Raw genomic sequence first — 19,429 nt, forward strand, 5'->3', positions numbered from 1 at the left:
AGGGAGTCCATGGAGAAAGAGGTCATGGGGAGGGGGACTGAAAAAGACCTTCACACCAGCCTCCGCCAGCATTAAAGCCGACCATGACTCAAGGTGTTGTTTTCTTGTCCCTTTGTCCTCTCTAATTTCCTTCCCTGGCTGCCACTCCAATCCTATGTTATTATTAAAATAAAATAAGTATAAATTAGTACAAATCACACTATTGAAATGGCTGAAGGATGAGACAGCTTTACTTAGTATCACATGTTAGGTTTGAGAAATCTCTTGAAAAGATATTTAGGGTAGCACAGTGAACAATAGTACAAGGGTGTGTAGACGTTCCTTATTGGAAGTGATGTTAGAAGAGGAAGGCTTTGAGTTCTCTCCTGAAGGACCCATATGACATTCTTAAGCAGGAGATATAGGCCCGTGTTTATACTTTTTTAGCGTCACATTTGTGCCGCTTTTTGGCGCAAAAGCGGCGCAAACTTACAAAATACAATTGTATTTTGTACGTTTGGGCCGCATTTGCGTAATTTTTTGACGATGACACAAATGCGGCGCAAATTTACAAAATAAAATTGTATTTTGTATTTTTGCGCCGCTTTTGTGTCAAAAAGCGGCACAAACGCGACGCTAAAAAAGTATAAATATGGGCCATAAAGTTCCACATTCTAGGTCCATTCCCAAAGGAGTTGATTAGGTGTTTCCAGGAAGAAGGTATTTGCTCTTTGAATTGATTGTGAGACCCCTGCAATCACCAGTTCCTTCCTAAGTTAGTGGAGGGAGCCACCTGAGCTACAGTAGATTTGGATTAATGTGATCTGAACTTCTTGTGTCATATATGAGATGCACAACAGAGTAGCGAGCTTAATGAATGCAGGTGAGGTTTCAGAATACCTGTAGAAGGACTGGGGTTTGCACCAAAGATTGAGTGCTTCAAGACAAAGCAGAGTGGTTCCATGTACAAAATGAAGAGCTTGAGGAATAGTTTAGACGGGGAGGGACTGCTGGAGTAAAGGTGAGAAGCTTAAAAGAGTTTGCTATTTTATTTGTAATTAGTGATATAGGATTTGAACCACCACAGAAGCATGGCACTTATCTCATTGGTAGTTCCAAGGAAATGCCACTGGGAAGTCTAGGAGGATGGGTAGATAGGATCCCCCACTGTCTAGAAGGCAGTGTCCATCTTCAACTATCTGGAGCATGGTGCATTCTGTGCCTCTGCTGGCTCTGATGCCTGATTGTAGATCAGCAAGTAGCTTGTTTTTTGTGATGAAGAGTATTAGTTTTTTGATGGCACAGCTCTCTAAGATCTTTATTAGAAAAGTTTATTGATGGTCCAAAAGTAATTCAGATCTACTGGATCAGGTCCCTGTTAATGAGTAAAGGAGTGAATTGGCTGATTTTCAAGGCATCGGGGGCTATGCCTTGTCTCTAGGGGTGGATGACCGCTAGAGCTAGGAAAAGGATGAGGAAAGGGCTGATGTGTTTCCCCAGCTTGGCTGGCCCAGGGTCAGGGTAATGTGAGGATGGATTATGATCTGCGCTGGTGTTAATCACGTCTGCTAGTAAGACCACCTGGAATAATGAGCAGGTCAGTGAGGGGCTGATTTAAGAAAAGTGGTGCTACACCCAGTGCAGCGCCACTTTCCTTGCGCCCCTTAGCGCCCTCTACCGCCACCATGTTTGTGCCAAATTTAAAATATGGTGCACCATGGTGCAGGGTAGGCAATAGCATCAGAATTCTTGATGCTATTGATGTACTCTGCAGGAGTAGAGCCAAACCTTTGGCAGTACTCCTGCAGAGTATATAGGGGCCCATTGTGTTCAATAGTATGCCCCCTTTTAACGCCCGCTCTGAGCAGGCGTTAAAAATGCTGAAAAAAATGCGCAAGGAAATATCTTAGATTTCCTTGCGCCATTATTTCGCCCCCCCCTAATGAGGTAAAGCCCCCCTGGCATACATTATGCCTGGCGCAGGCACGATGTGGTGCAAGGGTTTACATCACGCCACTTTGTAAATATGGTGCATGCGAAAAGCCACTTTAGTGCCGCCTTAGCTACGGTGAGGCGAAGGTGGCGCTAGGGCCTCTTGATTCAGACCCTGAGTGTTTACAAGTTAAGTCGTCAGTTGGTGTTTTAGAGTAGTTTGGTGAGAGGGAGCATTTGATCTTTCTTATTTTGTCTTTGAAGAAGGTTGAGAGTTTCTTGTAGTTTTCATTAAAAATAGGTATGCTTAGGGGCAGACAAAGGGCTGGCATGCTTTTTGAAGCTCACAAACAGTTTCTTCAGCTGATTGTTTCTTGTGTTGACTTTGGATCTGGTGAAGGATGCCAGGGCCTACTGCTGAAGCAGTGTGCACAGTGGGTCAAGGCGCGTGGGTCATCTTCCTGCATCTAGATCTCAGAATGTTATTCGAAGTAACAATTGTCGGCATCCTCTGCATCATTTATGTGTACTTAAAGAAAGTTTCCAGCAGTACAGAAACATTTGTGACATTGGATTGCTATATAGACCTAAAAGTGTATATCCCTTCACAATTGGAGACATGTCAACAGCAACTTTGGACTTGCAAACAGAAATGTGCCTGACATCTTTCATGCTTGTTAGCCAGAACTGGATTTAGACTAGAAAATTTAGAGCCAGAGCTGGATTGGAATGAAGTTTAGTAGACTAATGCCATTTTTTAAAACTAGAAAACTTACAGTAAAAATTATGCATGTCTCTATTCAAGATCGGATAGTTTTAATTATAAAGGAAACCCAATACAAGCTCTCCCTGTGTTTGATGAGAAATCAATACTTTGAAAGTAATGGGAATGAAACCAGACTGGTTTCAGTAATAGCTCAGATGTAATATTTACACACTTTGCAATCTGAAACAGAAACATTATAGGAACCTTATGAACCTCTATATTTAGTTTCAAATTCATGTCCTCCAGGCATATCACTTTCAAGATCTCCTCTGTTAGCCAATGCCCTGCTTACCTGAGCAGCTCCAGGTGTGCAAGGACATTGGCAGAAATATTAGGACGAAGAACCAAATGCATGAAGCCAATGTGCAGAGTAAGGGACTGTGAGGAAGCCTGTTAGAAGCAGAAGTATTCGATTAAACAATCTATCTGTCTAGTTTGACCACAGCACAGACTGGGAGCCTGGGTAAAGAGGTGCCCCTCCGGGCTGGTTGAGTGAGCGGCTCAGGAGACAGGCAGGGATACCATTGGTTGTTGGGTTTAGATGAAAAGGTTTTACTAGGGGTTAAGATTAAGGTCGAGTTCAGGGTGCAGGATGATGTATTTCGCTGATATCCTTGCACCCCCAAAGCTGGTGAGGCTAGCGGGCATGACACTGATAAGAAGCTAAGAAAGGTGTACATAGGTGAAAAGAGGAGGTTCCAAGCATCTGCTAATGAGCAGAATGCAAAGGAAGAAAGGGTTTATTTTTTGGGTATTTAATCTTAGGGGCATATTTATACTGTTTGTGCCATTGAATTTGCGTCATTTTCTTTTACACAAATTCAGCACAAACTTAGCTCCATATTTATATTTTGACGCTAGACCCGTCTAGCGTAAAAATATTGGAGTTTACATTATTTTTTGGGTCAATGAGATGCAAGGTAGTCATCCTTGTCCAAAAAATGACTCAAAGCCCCTACCGCCTTATTTATCCTCCCATGCAAAAAAGGTGCACGGGTGGGAGGCGGGCCTAAATAATGTTGCAAAGCCTGCTTAGCGCCATTATTCAATGCCTGGGCCAGGGCATGCGTTAGGGGACATGTGGACCCATTTCCATGGTCATAAACCATGGAAAGGTCCCACAGGTGCCCACCCCAAGCCCCGGGACCACCTTCAACCCCACCAGAGGGACACCAGAGGAAGGGGGACCCCATCCCAGGTAAGTAGGGCAAGTAGAGGTAAGTATTTCTTTTTTTAAATGCAAATGCCATTGGGGGCCCTGAAATGGGTCCCTCTACATGGCACTGGGTGCAATGGCCATGCCCAGGGGACACAGGACCCCTGTGCTGGCCATTGGGGTGGTGGGCATGACTCCCGTCAGGAGTCATGTGGTATGGATGGTTTTGCATCAGGAAATGAAGCTAGGTCACATAAGTTGAAGTTTTAAAGACAAGGCAGTCACTGCTCTGAGTGGTAAGGAACGTTTTTAGGGTGTGTTGAAAAACGTTTCTCGTCATCTAAGTAAGGTGGGGGTAATTTTTAGCTAGCTCAGTTCAGGAGAGCTGTAATAATGTGGTAAAATCAATAATGTCTTCGATGCCTTTATTTAAGGTCGCTTTATCGGCTGTTACTCTTCTGGCCAAGCTGGAGTGTGTTGCCTTTGAAGGTAAGTGTTTTTGGAGGTCTGAGAATGCTAGCAAACTGGGCAAAAGGAAGGGTTTTAAGAGGTATTTACTTTCTGTTTCTTTGGGAGAGAATATGGCATTGTGGCCAGGCTGTCAACTTAAGAATTGGGTACCAGGTTCGAGTTGGTGTCAGTTTCTGAGAGAATAACTTAACATCTCCATTCTTATAAATATGAACATATGTGTAGAGTGCTCCATTACCTTCGGGTCAAGTTTGTACTATACATGACTGCCAACAAATGGGCTTATTTCTGTTGTGCATGGTTTGGGTGCTTTTCAGAGCATTTTGACATTTTAAAGTGTTGGAATACGAAAGGTGTACAAAGCTGCTCAAAGATAAATGGAATTGGATCAATGTAAATTGCAAATTTGGATGAAGCAATCAAAAATGGACCAGAATAGGAGGTGGCAGAGGATTGGCTTGCTCCAGGAGTCAGAGGTGGCGTCTCTTCGTCCTCTGAAAGCATGCCAGATATATTTATAGGTTAAACGAGAGTTCCAGGCTGAGGTTTTTTAGCATTTAAGTGGAAATAGACTCAACTTTTGCTCCATGTACAATATAAAATTAGGTGCAATAGAAGATAAGTGTGATCCCCTAACTGTACTCTTGGTTCACAAACAAGCACAAATGTTTCTTAGTTCATGTTTAACAACTCTCACCTTAAATGAATATATTACTAAGGCATGGTGTGGTAGCACACTTTCATTACAGTCGCCACATTTTTCAATATATGACCAGAAAAATCCAAGTGACATGCAGTTTTACCCATAAAACTAATTAGTGTACAAAGGATAATGTTTAGAAATCTGGTTTCTTCAAATATTCATCATTTGCACCTCACCAAGTAAAGTGTTCTGATTTGTTTTGATCCTATGAAAATGTTTGTTCCTGTCACACTTCTGAATGACAAAAAAAGTCCTTTCCTAATTGCTGATATTTTTTTAAATATTGGTACTGCTCATTTACAAGCTATTTGAATGTTGTGTGTTAGAAAAAATACTGACATCTCACAGCCTTCCATTCACAATAATTGCCAGACAGTTCACTTTACATCTCCAGGATAAAATATGGGGCAATTGTAAGAACACATATGCTGGCCTTTGACCTTTGCCTTTGAAGATACAAAATTGTGACAAAATAAAAACAAGACTTGCAGTTATCTTATTGTTCATTCACTTACCGGCATCTCACTGCTCATCCACTTACCGGCATCTCACTGCTCATTCACTTACAAGCATCTCACTGCTCATCCACTTACAAGCATCTCACTGCTCATCCACTTACAAGCATCTCACTGCTCATCCACTTACAAGCATCTCACTGCTCATCCACTTACAGGCATCTCACTGCTCATCCACTTACCGGCATCTCACTGCTCATCCACTTACAAGCATCTCACTGCTCATCCACTTACAAGCATCTCACTGCTCATCCACTTACAAGCATCTCACTGCTCATCCACTTACAAGCATCTCACTGCTCATCCACTTACAAGCATCTCACTGCTCATCCACTTACAGGCATCTCACTGCTCATCCACTTACAGGCATCTCACTGCTCATCCACTTACAAGCATCTCACTGCTCATCCACTTACAAGCATCTCACTGCTCATCCACTTACAAGCATCTCACTGCTCATCCACTTACAAGCATCTCACTGCTCATCCACTTACAAGCATCTCACTGCTCATCCACTTACAAGCATCTCACTGCTCATCCACTTACAAGCATCTCACTGCTCATCCACTTACAAGCATCTCACTGCTCATCCACTTACAAGCATCTCACTGCTCATCCACTTACAAGCATCTCACTGCTCATCCACTTACAAGCATCTCACTGCTCATCCACTTACAAGCATCTCACTGCTCATCCACTTACAAGCATCTCACTGCTCATCCACTTACAAGCATCTCACTGCTCATCCACTTACAAGCATCTCACTGCTCATCCACTTACAGGCATCTCACTGCTCATCCACTTACAAGCATCTCACTGCTCATCCACTTACAGGCATCTCACTGCTCATCCACTTACAAGCATCTCACTGCTCATCCACTTACAAGCATCTCACTGCTCATCCACTTACCGGCATCTCACTGCTCATTCACTTACAAGCATCTCACTGCTCATCCACTTACAAGCATCTCACTGCTCATCCACTTACAAGCATCTCACTGCTCATCCACTTACAAGCATCTCACTGCTCATCCACTTACAAGCATCTCACTGCTCATCCACTTACAAGCATCTCACTGCTCATCCACTTACCGGCATCTCACTGCTCATCCACTTACAAGCATCTCACTGCTCATCCACTTACCGGCATCTCACTGCTCATCCACTTACCGGCATCTCACTGCTCATCCACTTACCGGCATCTCACTGCTCATCCACTTACAAGCATCTCACTGCTCATCCACTTACAAGCATCTCACTGCTCATCCACTTACAAGCATCTCACTGCTCATCCACTTACAAGCATCTCACTGCTCATCCACTTACAAGCATCTCACTGCTCATCCACTTACAAGCATCTCACTGCTCATCCACTTACAAGCATCTCACTGCTCATCCACTTACAAGCATCTCACTGCTCATCCACTTACAAGCATCTCACTGCTCATCCACTTACAAGCATCTCACTGCTCATCCACTTACAAGCATCTCACTGCTCATCCACTTACCGGACTCTCACTGCTCATCCACTTACAAGCATCTCACTGCTCATCCACTTACAAGCATCTCACTGCTCATCCACTTACAAGCATCTCACTGCTCATCCACTTACAAGCATCTCACTGCTCATCCACTTACAGGCATCTCACTGCTCATCCACTTACAAGCATCTCACTGCTCATCCACTTACAGGCATCTCACTGCTCATCCACTTACAAGCATCTCACTGCTCATCCACTTACAAGCATCTCACTGCTCATCCACTTACAAGCATCTCACTGCTCATCCACTTACAAGCATCTCACTGCTCATCCACTTACAGGCATCTCACTGCTCATCCACTTACAAGCATCTCACTGCTCATCCACTTACCGGCATCTCACTGCTCATCCACTTACAAGCATCTCACTGCTCATCCACTTACAAGCATCTCACTGCTCATCCACTTACAAGCATCTCACTGCTCATCCACTTACAAGCATCTCACTGCTCATCCACTTACAAGCATCTCACTGCTCATCCACTTACAAGCATCTCACTGCTCATCCACTTACAAGCATCTCACTGCTCATCCACTTACAAGCATTCCAATTACAAGCATCTCACTGCTCATTCACTTACCGGCATCTCACTGCTCATTCACTTACCGGCATCTCACTGCTCATCCACTTACAAGCATCTCACTGCTCATCCACTTACAAGCATCTCACTGCTCATCCACTTACAAGCATCTCACTGCTCATCCACTTACAAGCATCTCACTGCTCATCCACTTACAGGCATCTCACTGCTCATCCACTTACAAGCATCTCACTGCTCATCCACTTACAGGCATCTCACTGCTCATCCACTTACAAGCATCTCACTGCTCATCCACTTACAAGCATCTCACTGCTCATCCACTTACAAGCATCTCACTGCTCATCCACTTACAAGCATCTCACTGCTCATCCACTTACAGGCATCTCACTGCTCATCCACTTACAAGCATCTCACTGCTCATCCACTTACCGGCATCTCACTGCTCATCCACTTACAAGCATCTCACTGCTCATCCACTTACAAGCATCTCACTGCTCATCCACTTACAAGCATCTCACTGCTCATCCACTTACAAGCATCTCACTGCTCATCCACTTACAAGCATCTCACTGCTCATCCACTTACAAGCATCTCACTGCTCATCCACTTACAAGCATCTCACTGCTCATCCACTTACAAGCATCTCACTGCTCATCCACTTACAAGCATCTCACTGCTCATCCACTTACAAGCATCTCACTGCTCATCCACTTACAAGCATCTCACTGCTCATCCACTTACAAGCATCTCACTGCTCATCCACTTACAAGCATCTCACTGCTCATCCACTTACAGGCATCTCACTGCTCATCCACTTACAAGCATCTCACTGCTCATCCACTTACAAGCATCTCACTGCTCATCCACTTACAAGCATCTCACTGCTCATCCACTTACAAGCATCTCACTGCTCATCCACTTACAGGCATCTCACTGCTCATCCACTTACAGGCATCTCACTGCTCATCCACTTACCGGCATCTCACTGCTCATCCACTTACCGGCATCTCACTGCTCATCCACTTACAGGCATCTCACTGCTCATCCACTTACAAGCATCTCACTGCTCATCCACTTACAGGCATCTCACTGCTCATCCACTTACAGGCATCTCACTGCTCATCCACTTACCGGCATCTCACTGCTCATCCACTTACAGGCATCTCACTGCTCATCCACTTACAGGCATCTCACTGCTCATCCACTTACAAGCATCTCACTGCTCATTCACTTACAGGCATCTCACTGCTCATCCACTTACAGGCATCTCACTGCTCATCCACTTACAAGCATCTCACTGCTCATCCACTTACAGGCATCTCACTGCTCATCCACTTACAAGCATCTCACTGCTCATCCACTTACAAGCATCTCACTGCTCATCCACTTACAAGCATCTCACTGCTCATCCACTTACAAGCATCTCACTGCTCATCCACTTACAAGCATCTCACTGCTCATCCACTTACAAGCATCTCACTGCTCATCCACTTACAAGCATCTCACTGCTCATCCACTTACAAGCATCTCACTGCTCATCCACTTACAAGCATCTCACTGCTCATCCACTTACAAGCATCTCACTGCTCATCCACTTACCGGCATCTCACTGCTCATCCACTTGCCGGCATCTCACTGCTCATCCACTTACAAGCATCTCACTGCTCATCCACTTACCGGCATCTCACTGCTCATCCACTTACAAGCATCTCACTGCTCATCCACTTACAAGCATCTCACTGCTCATCCACTTACAAGCATCTCACTGCTCATCCACTTACAAGCATCTCACTGCTCATCCACTTACCGGCATCTCACTGCTCATCCACTTACAAGCATCTCACTGCTCATCCACTTACAAGCATCTCACTGCTCATCCACTTACCGGCATCTCACTGCTCATCCACTTACAAGCATCTCACTGCTCATCCACTTACAAGCATCTCACTGCTCATCCACTTACAAGCATCTCACTGCTCATCCACTTACAAGCATCTCACTGCTCATCCACTTACAAGCATCTCACTGCTCATCCACTTACAAGCATCTCACTGCTCATCCACTTACAAGCATCTCACTGCTCATCCACTTACAAGCATCTCACTGCTCATCCACTTACAAGCATCTCACTGCTCATCCACTTACAAGCATCTCACTGCTCATCCACTTACAAGCATCTCACTGCTCATCCACTTACAAGCATCTCACTGCTCATCCACTTACAAGCATCTCACTGCTCATCCACTTACAAGCATCTCACTGCTCATCCACTTACAAGCATCTCACTGCTCATCCACTTACAAGCATCTCACTGCTCATCCACTTTCAAGCATCTCACTGCTCATCCACTTACAAGCATCTCACTGCTCATCCACTTACAATCATCTCACTGCTCATCCACTTACAAGCATCTCACTGCTCATCCACTTACAAGCATCTCACTGCTCATCCACTTACAAGCATCTCACTGCTCATCCACTTACAAGCATCTCACTGCTCATCCACTTACAAGCATCTCACTGCTCATCCACTTACAAGCATCTCACTGCTCATCCACTTACAAGCATCTCACTGCTCATCCACTTACAAGCATCTCACTGCTCATCCACTTACAAGCATCTCACTGCTCATCCACTTACAAGCATCTCACTGCTCATCCACTTACAAGCATCTCACTGCTCATCCACTTACAAGCATCTCACTGCTCATCCACTTACAAGCATCTCACTGCTCATCCACTTACAAGCATCTCACTGCTCATCCACTTACAAGCATCTCACTGCTCATCCACTTACAAGCATCTCACTGCTCATCCACTTACAAGCATCTCACTGCTCATCCACTTACAAGCATCTCACTGCTCATCCACTTACAAGCATCTCACTGCTCATCCACTTACAAGCATCTCACTGCTCATCCACTTACAAGCATCTCACTGCTCATCCACTTACAAGCATCTCACTGCTCATCCACTTACAAGCATCTCACTGCTCATCCACTTACAAGCATCTCACTGTTCATCCACTTACAAGCATCTCACTGCTCATCCACTTACAAGCATCTCACTGCTCATCCACTTACAAGCATCTCACTGCTCATCCACTTACAAGCATCTCACTGCTCATCCACTTACAAGCATCTCACTGCTCATCCACTTACAAGCATCTCACTGCTCATTCACTTACAAGCATCTCACTGCTTATCCACTTACAAGCATCTCACTGCTCATCCACTTACAAGCATCTCACTGCTCATCCATTTACAAGCATCTCACTGCTCATCCACTTACAAGCATCTCACTGCTCATCCACTTACAAGCATCTCACTGCTCATCCACTTACAAGCATCTCACTGCTCATCCACTTACAAGCATCTCACTGCTCATCCACTTACGATGCTCATCCACTTACAAGCATCTCACTGCTCATCCACTTACAAGCATCTCACTGCTCATCCACTTACAAGCATCTCACTGCTCATCCACTTACAGGCATCTCACTGCTCATTCACTTACCGGCATCTCACTGTTCATTCACTTACCGGCATCTCACTGCTCATCCACTTACAGGCATCTCACTGCTCATCCACTTACAGGCATCTCACTGCTCATCCACTTACCGGCATCTCACTGCTCATCCACTTACAGGCATCTCACTGCTCATCCACTTACAAGCATCTCACTGCTCATCCACTTACAAGCATCTCACTGCTCATCCACTTACAAGCATCTCACTGCTCATCCACTTACAAGCATCTCACTGCTCATCCACTTACAAGCATCTCACTGCTCATCCACTTACAGGCATCTCACTGCTCATCCACTTACAGGCATCTCACTGCTCATCCACTTACAAGCATCTCATTGTTCATTCACTTACCGGCATCTCACTGCTCATCCACTTACAAGCATCTCACTGCTCATCCACTTACCGGCATCTCACTGCTCATCCACTTACAAGCATCTCACTGCTCATTCACTTACAAGCATCTCACTGCTCATCCACTTACAGGCATCTCACTGCTCATTCACTTACCGGCATCTCATTGTTCATTCACTTACCGGCATCTCACTGCTCATCCACTTACAGGCATCTCATTGCTCATCCACTTACAAGCATCTCACTGCTCATCCACTTACAAGCATCTCACTGCTCATCCACTTACAAGCATCTCACTGCTCATCCACTTACAAGCATCTCACTGCTCATCCACTTACAAGCATCTCACTGCTCATCCACTTACAAGCATCTCACTGCTCATCCACTTACAAGCATCTCATTGCTCATCCACTTACAAGCATCTCATTGCTCATCCACTTACAAGCATCTCACTGCTCATCCACTTACAAGCATCTCACTGCTCATCCACTTACAAGCATCTCACTGTTCATTCACTTACCGGCATCTCACTGCTCATCCACTTACAGGCATCTCACTGCTCATCCACTTACAAGCATCTCACTGCTCATCCACTTACAAGCATCTCACTGCTTATCCACTTACAAGCATCTCACTGCTCATCCACTTACAAGCATCTCACTGCTCATCCACTTACAAGCATCTCACTGCTCATCCACTTACAAGCATCTCACTGCTCATCCACTTACAAGCATCTCACTGCTCATCCACTTACAAGCATCTCACTGCTCATCCACTTACAGGCATCTCACTGCTCATCCACTTACCGGCATCTCACTGCTCATCCACTTACAGGCATCTCACTGCTCATCCACTTACAAGCATCTCACTGCTCATCCACTTACAAGCATCTCACTGCTCATCCACTTACAAGCATCTCACTGCTCATCCACTTACAAGCATCTCACTGCTCATCCACTTACAAGCATCTCACTGCTCATCCACTTACAAGCATCTCACTGCTCATCCACTTACAAGCATCTCACTGCTCATCCACTTACAAGCATCTCACTGCTCATCCACTTACAAGCATCTCATTGCTCATCCACTTACAGGCATCTCACTGTTCATTCACTTACCGGCATCTCACTGCTCATCCACTTACAAGCATCTCACTGCTCATCCACTTACAAGCATCTCACTGCTCATCCACTTACAAGCATCTCACTGCTCATCCACTTACAGGCATCTCACTGCTCATCCACTTACAAGCATCTCACTGCTCATCCACTTACAGGCATCTCACTGCTCATCCACTTACAAGCATCTCACTGCTCATCCACTTACAGGCATCTCACTGCTCATCCACTTACAGGCATCTCACTGCTCATCCACTTACAGGCATCTCACTGCTCATCCACTTACAGGCATCTCACTGCTCATCCACTTACAGGCATCTCACTGCTCATCCACTTACCGGCATCTCACTGCTCATCCACTTACAAGCATCTCACTGCTCATCCACTTACAAGCATCTCACTGCTCATCCACTTACAAGCATCTCACTGCTCATCCACTTACAAGCATCTCACTGCTCATCCACTTACAAGCATCTCACTGCTCATCCACTTACAAGCATCTCACTGCTCATTCACTTACAAGCATCTCACTGCTCATCCACTTACAAGCATCTCACTGCTCATCCACTTACAAGCATCTCACTGCTCATCCACTTACAAGCATCTCACTGCTCATCCACTTACAAGCATCTCACTGCTCATCCACTTACAAGCATCTCACTGCTCATCCACTTACAAGCATCTCACTGCTCATCCACTTACAAGCATCTCACTGCTCATCCACTTACAAGCATCTCACTGCTCATCCACTTACAAGCATCTCATTGCTCATTCACTTTCTGACTGAACAGAACGCCTGTTCTTTACCAGCTTCAGCCCTCTCTAAGAACGGGCTAATAGACCCTAAAAATAGGTCACCCTGACAAAATGTGACTTACCCTAGTGAGTGGGTGAGTAGATTTTCATTGGCCTTATATTTGCTTAAGATCAGGGATCTACACACCAACATATTCTGTTTAAAAACCTTTTTCATTTGGTTCCACCTCCCCCAATGACTGCATGTAAGAAGCATCGGGTCTCGCTTGCACCTGAGATGTTCCGACACTCCACAATATGGCCCCAGTGTTGACGGTGATGTCTTTGCCTCCTCCTGCTGTTGGGTCTAGTTTTCCCACTTTAATCAGCTGGAAATCTTCTGCCTGGGATATCTGTACATTAAGGATCTCATAGGCTGCTGGGCCATCTCCATTTTCATCAAAGAATATTTCATCGCTGGTGCGGGTCTTAAAGTGCACATTTTTCAGGTAGTGAAGAATCTGGAGGTTGAGAAAGCATTACAAAGTCACATAATACAGTGCTCTAAACAGATTCTCCTGCACTGTATTGACTCACTTACAAATTTCAGCACTTCCTTTTATTCCATTATTGTATTGTTCCACGAAAGATATTTTTCCAGCATAACAATTTCAATAAACATGCAGCCCTCAATTCACATCAGAATGTTTTCTAATGTCATTTTTAGCCCATCAGTAGTGCTGGGCTCATGCATGTGGTGCACATGACCAATACTGTGCCTCTTTAATGAGAAGCGTCATCTTTCCCCACCTTGATTGGACCAAGAGCTCATGTGATGTAATTATGGCTCTCCACTCTGACAGCTAACCAAGACTGGACTGGCCATACCGGGCATTGAGCATTATGGTGGGGGGCCTTTTTGTTACTGGGGGGCTGTAGGAGGCTGGCTGGTACTTACACCTTATACCAAGTCCAGTTATCCCTTATTAGTGAAATGTAGTCAGTGTCTAGAAGCCAGGCTCTCTAGGGGTGATATGGATGAGCAGCCAAGGCCTAACTAGGAGTCATGTAAAGCTCATACAATACCACTGTTGGTACTTTATTTTGGTGACACAAATGCCAGAAATATCATAGAGACTATACTCCTATAGGAGGTAAGTAATACACAAATTATATACACTTTTATGCAGAAATAGATATGAAAACAGTTAGGAAACAGTGCAATTAGTGAAAATCACAATGGTTAGAAATAGGCCATTGGGGGAACACAAACCAAATACTGAGAAAGTGGAATGCGAATGTTGGTTTCCCACCTAGGCAAGTGTAATATGTAGAGGGGCGCTGGGAGTATTAGAAAACACCAAAGGTAAGTAATAGAACCCACCCCAGAGCCCAGGGGAGGGACTGGGTGGAGTTGTTGACATCAGCAACTGGTACACCTGTCCACGGAGGTGTGGTGCAGATGAAACTAAGTTTTCAGTCATTAAAGTGATATTGGCACCTGTGTCCCTGTAGGACTCGGCCTCAAGACCATTTATTTAAATTGACTGGTTGTATTTATCCATGTTGAGAGAACAAGCAGCCAAGGTGGGAAAGCCAATGCCACCAGGGGACACAGAAACTGTCTTGGGGGTTTCTATATCTACCCCAGTTTCTATGATCGACCAAAAAGTGAACCCAACCACACCTCTACTTTGACTATTGCCAGTACTCCCACCACTAATACTGCTACTACTAGGGGCACTAGAAGTTGAAGTGGGTGTAGCAGTGATGGTAGGCTCAGGGTCTTTACCTGGACAGGATTTGTCTCCTGGCCTATGGCCTTTACCTTTGCACACATTGCACCACAGCTTTGTATTGTGTGTAGAAGAGGAAGAGGAAGCAGTTTTATCCCCACCCCCAGAGGAGTGTTGTGGACCTGAGGAGGAATCTTTACTTTTATGCTTGTCCCCAACCTTGTCCTGAGACTTTTCACCTCCTTTCTTCTTTTCCTTGTCATCCCCTGTATGAGCATTTCTGCTCACCCTTTTTCTGACCCATGTGTCTGCCTTCTTTCCCAATGCTTGGTGAAAGGTCAGATATGAGACTATTAAGTATTGATGCAACAAGTCAGACACACAGTTATTCAGAATATGCTCTTTCAATAGAAGATTAAACATGCCCTCACAGTCAGACACTTTGCTGCCATGTAACCAGCCTTCTAAAGCTTTGACAAAACAGTCCACAAATTAAAGTCAATTCTGTGAGGGTTCCTTCTTGGATTCTCTGAACTTTATACTGTACTGCTCTATGGTGAGAGTAAACCATCTAAGAGTGCATTCCTAAGGATACTGTAATTGTCTGAGTCCTCCTCCCTGACAGTGAGGAGTCTGTCCCTGCCCTTATCAGAGAAGGACAACCAGAGAATAGCAGCCCACTTCCTGTGAAAGGCCCTCTGAACTTTACAGGCCCTCTCAAGTGCAGCAAACCACTTGTGAATGTCATCCCCACCTTGTATGGGGAATCAATTTTAATGTACGTTTCTGGAATCAATGCTGTCCTCCCTGACTCCATAACTCTTGAAACTGCTGCTGCCACCATGGGAACCTAACCTCAACCCCTGCCTTTCCCTTTCCACAGCCAAGGCCTCCCGATCTAGGGCTAGCTGCTGCAGCCTCAGCCTTGCCTCCTCCAGTCTTAGTTCCCTGAGCTCCCTATCTATGGAGTCATCACCTGGAGTTGAACCATGGGATCTCTCAGAAACTGAGGTGATATGGGAATGGGCAGAGGTAGATCTTTCCCTAACTTTACTAACCCTAGTAACCTGACCTCTAGGTGTGAAGGGACCCCTCCCAGAGTGACTACCCATCCCACTGCCAGCTACACTAGGAGGTTTTCTAAGGAGGAAGATCCTTGGAAGAGCCCTCTCCTGAATCTTTAGGATAATTCCCTGACTCTAAGAGTATGGAATCTTCCTCCTTCCCCTCATCCAGGCTACCAGTATGTTCCTGGTCATCCTGAATGAGGAGGCTCAGAAGAACATTTTTGTTAGGGTTCTTCACTACATCTAAGCTTCTCTCTGAAAAAGTCCCTTCAGTTCTTTGAAGGTCATGCCCTCATAGAGAGTACCCATGACCTCAGAGCTAGGCCCAGCAGTAGACATGATGTATTGTGAGTGTTAGTGTAATGTAAGGAGAAAACTACCCTACCTAACTTGTAGTCTCTTAGAAAGGAAAGGAAAAGTCTAGATCCCTGTAACTAGGTATATGTGTATAGCTCTTGGTACAGAGTATTCTTTTGTGTGGAAAGCACCTGTAACAGAGTGATAAGGCAATTGCAAGTACTTATCCTACCACTGTCACCAATGTAGGAGGCTGGCCTGCTTTGTAGTGGGTACCAACGGTACTTACACCTTATACAAGGTCCAGTTATCCCTTATTAGTGAAATGTAGACAGTGTCTAGAAGCCAGGCTCTCTAGGGGTAGTGTGAATGAACAGCCAAGGCCTAACTAGGAGACGTGCAAAGATCATGCAATACCACTGTAGTCATACAGTACTCACACACATGAAGGAAAATACTCAGCGTAACAAAAATAAAGGTAATTTATTTTGGTAATACAAATGCCAAAAATACCTTAAAGACTATACTCCCTTAGGAGGTAAGTAATACACAAATTATATACAGTATTATGCAGAAATAGCTGTAAAAACAGTTAGAAACAGTGCAATTAGTAAAAATCACAATATAGAAATGGGCCGAGGGGGAACACAAACTATATACTAAGAAAATGGAATGCGAAAGTCAATTTCCTACCTAGGCGAGTGTAGTGTGTGGAGGGGCGCTGGGAGTATTAGAAAACACCAAAGGTAAGTAACAGAACCCACCCCAAAGCCCAGGAAAGCCGGAGTATATCACAGTAACTTTCCTAAAACACACAAAAACACGAGAAAGAAGATGGTGCAAGAACCAGAAGAGACTGCAAGACACCAAAAATGGCTTCTTGGACCTGAAGACCTGTGGAAGAAGGGGACCAAGTCCAAGAAGCACTGAAGAGACCAGGGAGAACAGGAGCCCCTGCTAACTCGGATGAAGGTGCAAAAGAAGAACCACTGGTGAAGAAGAACAGTCACTACTGCACCCAAGAAGACGGATGGGGGTTCCTGGTTGGTGCAGATGATGTCCCATGCCGGATGGATGATTGAAGTCTGGTTTGCATTGCTGGATTCCGCCAACAAGCCTTGACACATGCAAAGCTTGCGGTTAGCAGAAAATAACGCTGCCTGGGCCTAGGAGGGACCTAATGGCCTCTACCCAGGAGCGGGAGACAGAGGGGGCTCCCAGCAACTCAGAGAGCCCTTAGAAGACCAGGCTGGGTGCACAGGAGTTCCACAGCATGGGGACAAAGAAGGTACAAAAGGAGGCCCATGCAGCACTACAAAAAGGGATCCTATGCCGCCGGAGAACCACTCATGAAGCTGTGCGTCACAGGATAGAGTGCTGGGGGCTGGAGCTGTACGGTGCACAAAGAACTTTGTGGAAGGATGCCAACAAGCCTTGGCAACTACTAAACATGCAGTGTATGGGGGTACTGTCATGCATGGGGAGGCAAGCTCTTACCTCCACCAAAGTTGGACAGTTGGATGTCAGGACCATCAGGACCACTTCAGTCCACCACCCATGTTGCTGGATCCACGCACCAGTCGTCACTGCAGAAGGGTGCCTGCTGAAGCAGGGAAGTGACTCCTTCACTTTAAGGGAGATTCCTTCGTTCTTCTGGTGCAGGCGGAAGACTGGCTGTCCTCTGAGGATGCACAACCGGGAAACAGTTGCAGTTGCTGGCAGGAGCTGAAGATACAATGTTGCAGAAGTAACCTTTGCTTCTTTGTTCCGGTTGTAGAGTTTCTAAAGGGTCCAGATGCAGTTTCTTTGGTAAGAAGGTGAAGTAAAGGATGCAGAGGATTCCTGCTGGGGTCTTGTAATCCGAGTCTGAGGAAACACCCAGAGGAGAGACTCTAAATCGCCCTGAAAGGGGGATTGGTCAGTTACAAAGGTAAGCACCTATCAGGGGAGGACTCTGACGTCACCTACTGGCACTGTCCTTTCAGATGCTCCCAGAGGTCCCTTCCCCCTTGGAATCCAAGATGGCATAACCCAGGGACCCTCTGGAGGAGCTCTGAGCACCACCACTGGGGTGGCGATGGACAGGGGAGTGGTCACTCCTCACTCCCCTTTCCTTTGTCCAGTTTCACGTCAGAGCAGGGACCGGATGTCCATGAACTGGTGTAGACCGCATTATGCAAGGAGGGCACCATCTGTGCCCTTCAAAGCATTTTCAGAGGCTCTGAGGGGCTACCCCTCCCATGCCTGTAACACCTATTTCCAAGGGGACAGGGTGTAAAATCCATCTCTCAAAGGAAATCATTTGTTCTGCCTTCCTGTGTTTGAGTTGCTCAAGCAACAGGAGGGCAGAAACCTGTCTGTGAGGTGGCAGCAGCTGGGGCTGCCTGTAAAACCTCAGAAGGCTGTAATGGCAGAACTGGGGGTCCTCTAAGAAGCCCCCAGAGTGCATGGAATCATACAACCAATGCTTGCAAAAGCCTTGGGATATGATTCCAACATGTTTGATACCAAACAAGGCCATATTCAGTGTTACCATTGTTAAGCTGTACATAGGTGGTGACCTATGTCCAGTGCACACGTACAATGGCATCCCCACACTCCAGAAGTCCAGGAAAATGGTCTTGGAGGTCGTGGGGAAACATCTACTAGTGCAAGAGGGCTCTCACACACAGGCACTCTGCACCCAGCCTTCAGGGTTGGAAGGCCTGCAATATGGGTTACTTATAAGTGACTTGGTGCAGTGTAAATGGCAGTGAAAGGGTGCATGCACCATTTCACACAAGCTGCAATGGCAGTCCCGTAGAAGCCTTTGCATGGGCTCCCTATGGGTGGCAAAAGAAAGCCTGCAGCCCATAGGGATCCCCTGGAACCCCAATGCCCTGGGTACCTAAGTACCATAGACTAGGGATTTATAAGGGGGCACCAGTATGCCACTTGTGGGTGGAATACTGGATTATCAGTATCCTATAACCAGAATTTAAGGGAGAGAGCATA

General features: G+C 45.6%; 1 protein-coding gene across 1 annotated transcript in view; it reads right to left on the reverse strand.

Annotated features, from left to right (window-relative positions):
• The window catches only part of LOC138249300 (vomeronasal type-2 receptor 26-like), a 200,991-nt gene that overhangs the window by 94,306 nt on the left and 87,256 nt on the right, over positions 1-19,429 (reverse strand). Inside the window, exon 5 of the mRNA XM_069203257.1 lies at positions 13,629-13,856. Coding sequence (XP_069059358.1) covers positions 13,629-13,856 — 228 coding nt within the window. The remainder of the gene's footprint in view (positions 1-13,628; positions 13,857-19,429) is intronic.

Source organism: Pleurodeles waltl, chromosome 8, assembly GCF_031143425.1.
Source record: "Pleurodeles waltl isolate 20211129_DDA chromosome 8, aPleWal1.hap1.20221129, whole genome shotgun sequence".
In the NCBI taxonomy this organism is placed as follows: Eukaryota; Metazoa; Chordata; class Amphibia; order Caudata; family Salamandridae; genus Pleurodeles; species Pleurodeles waltl.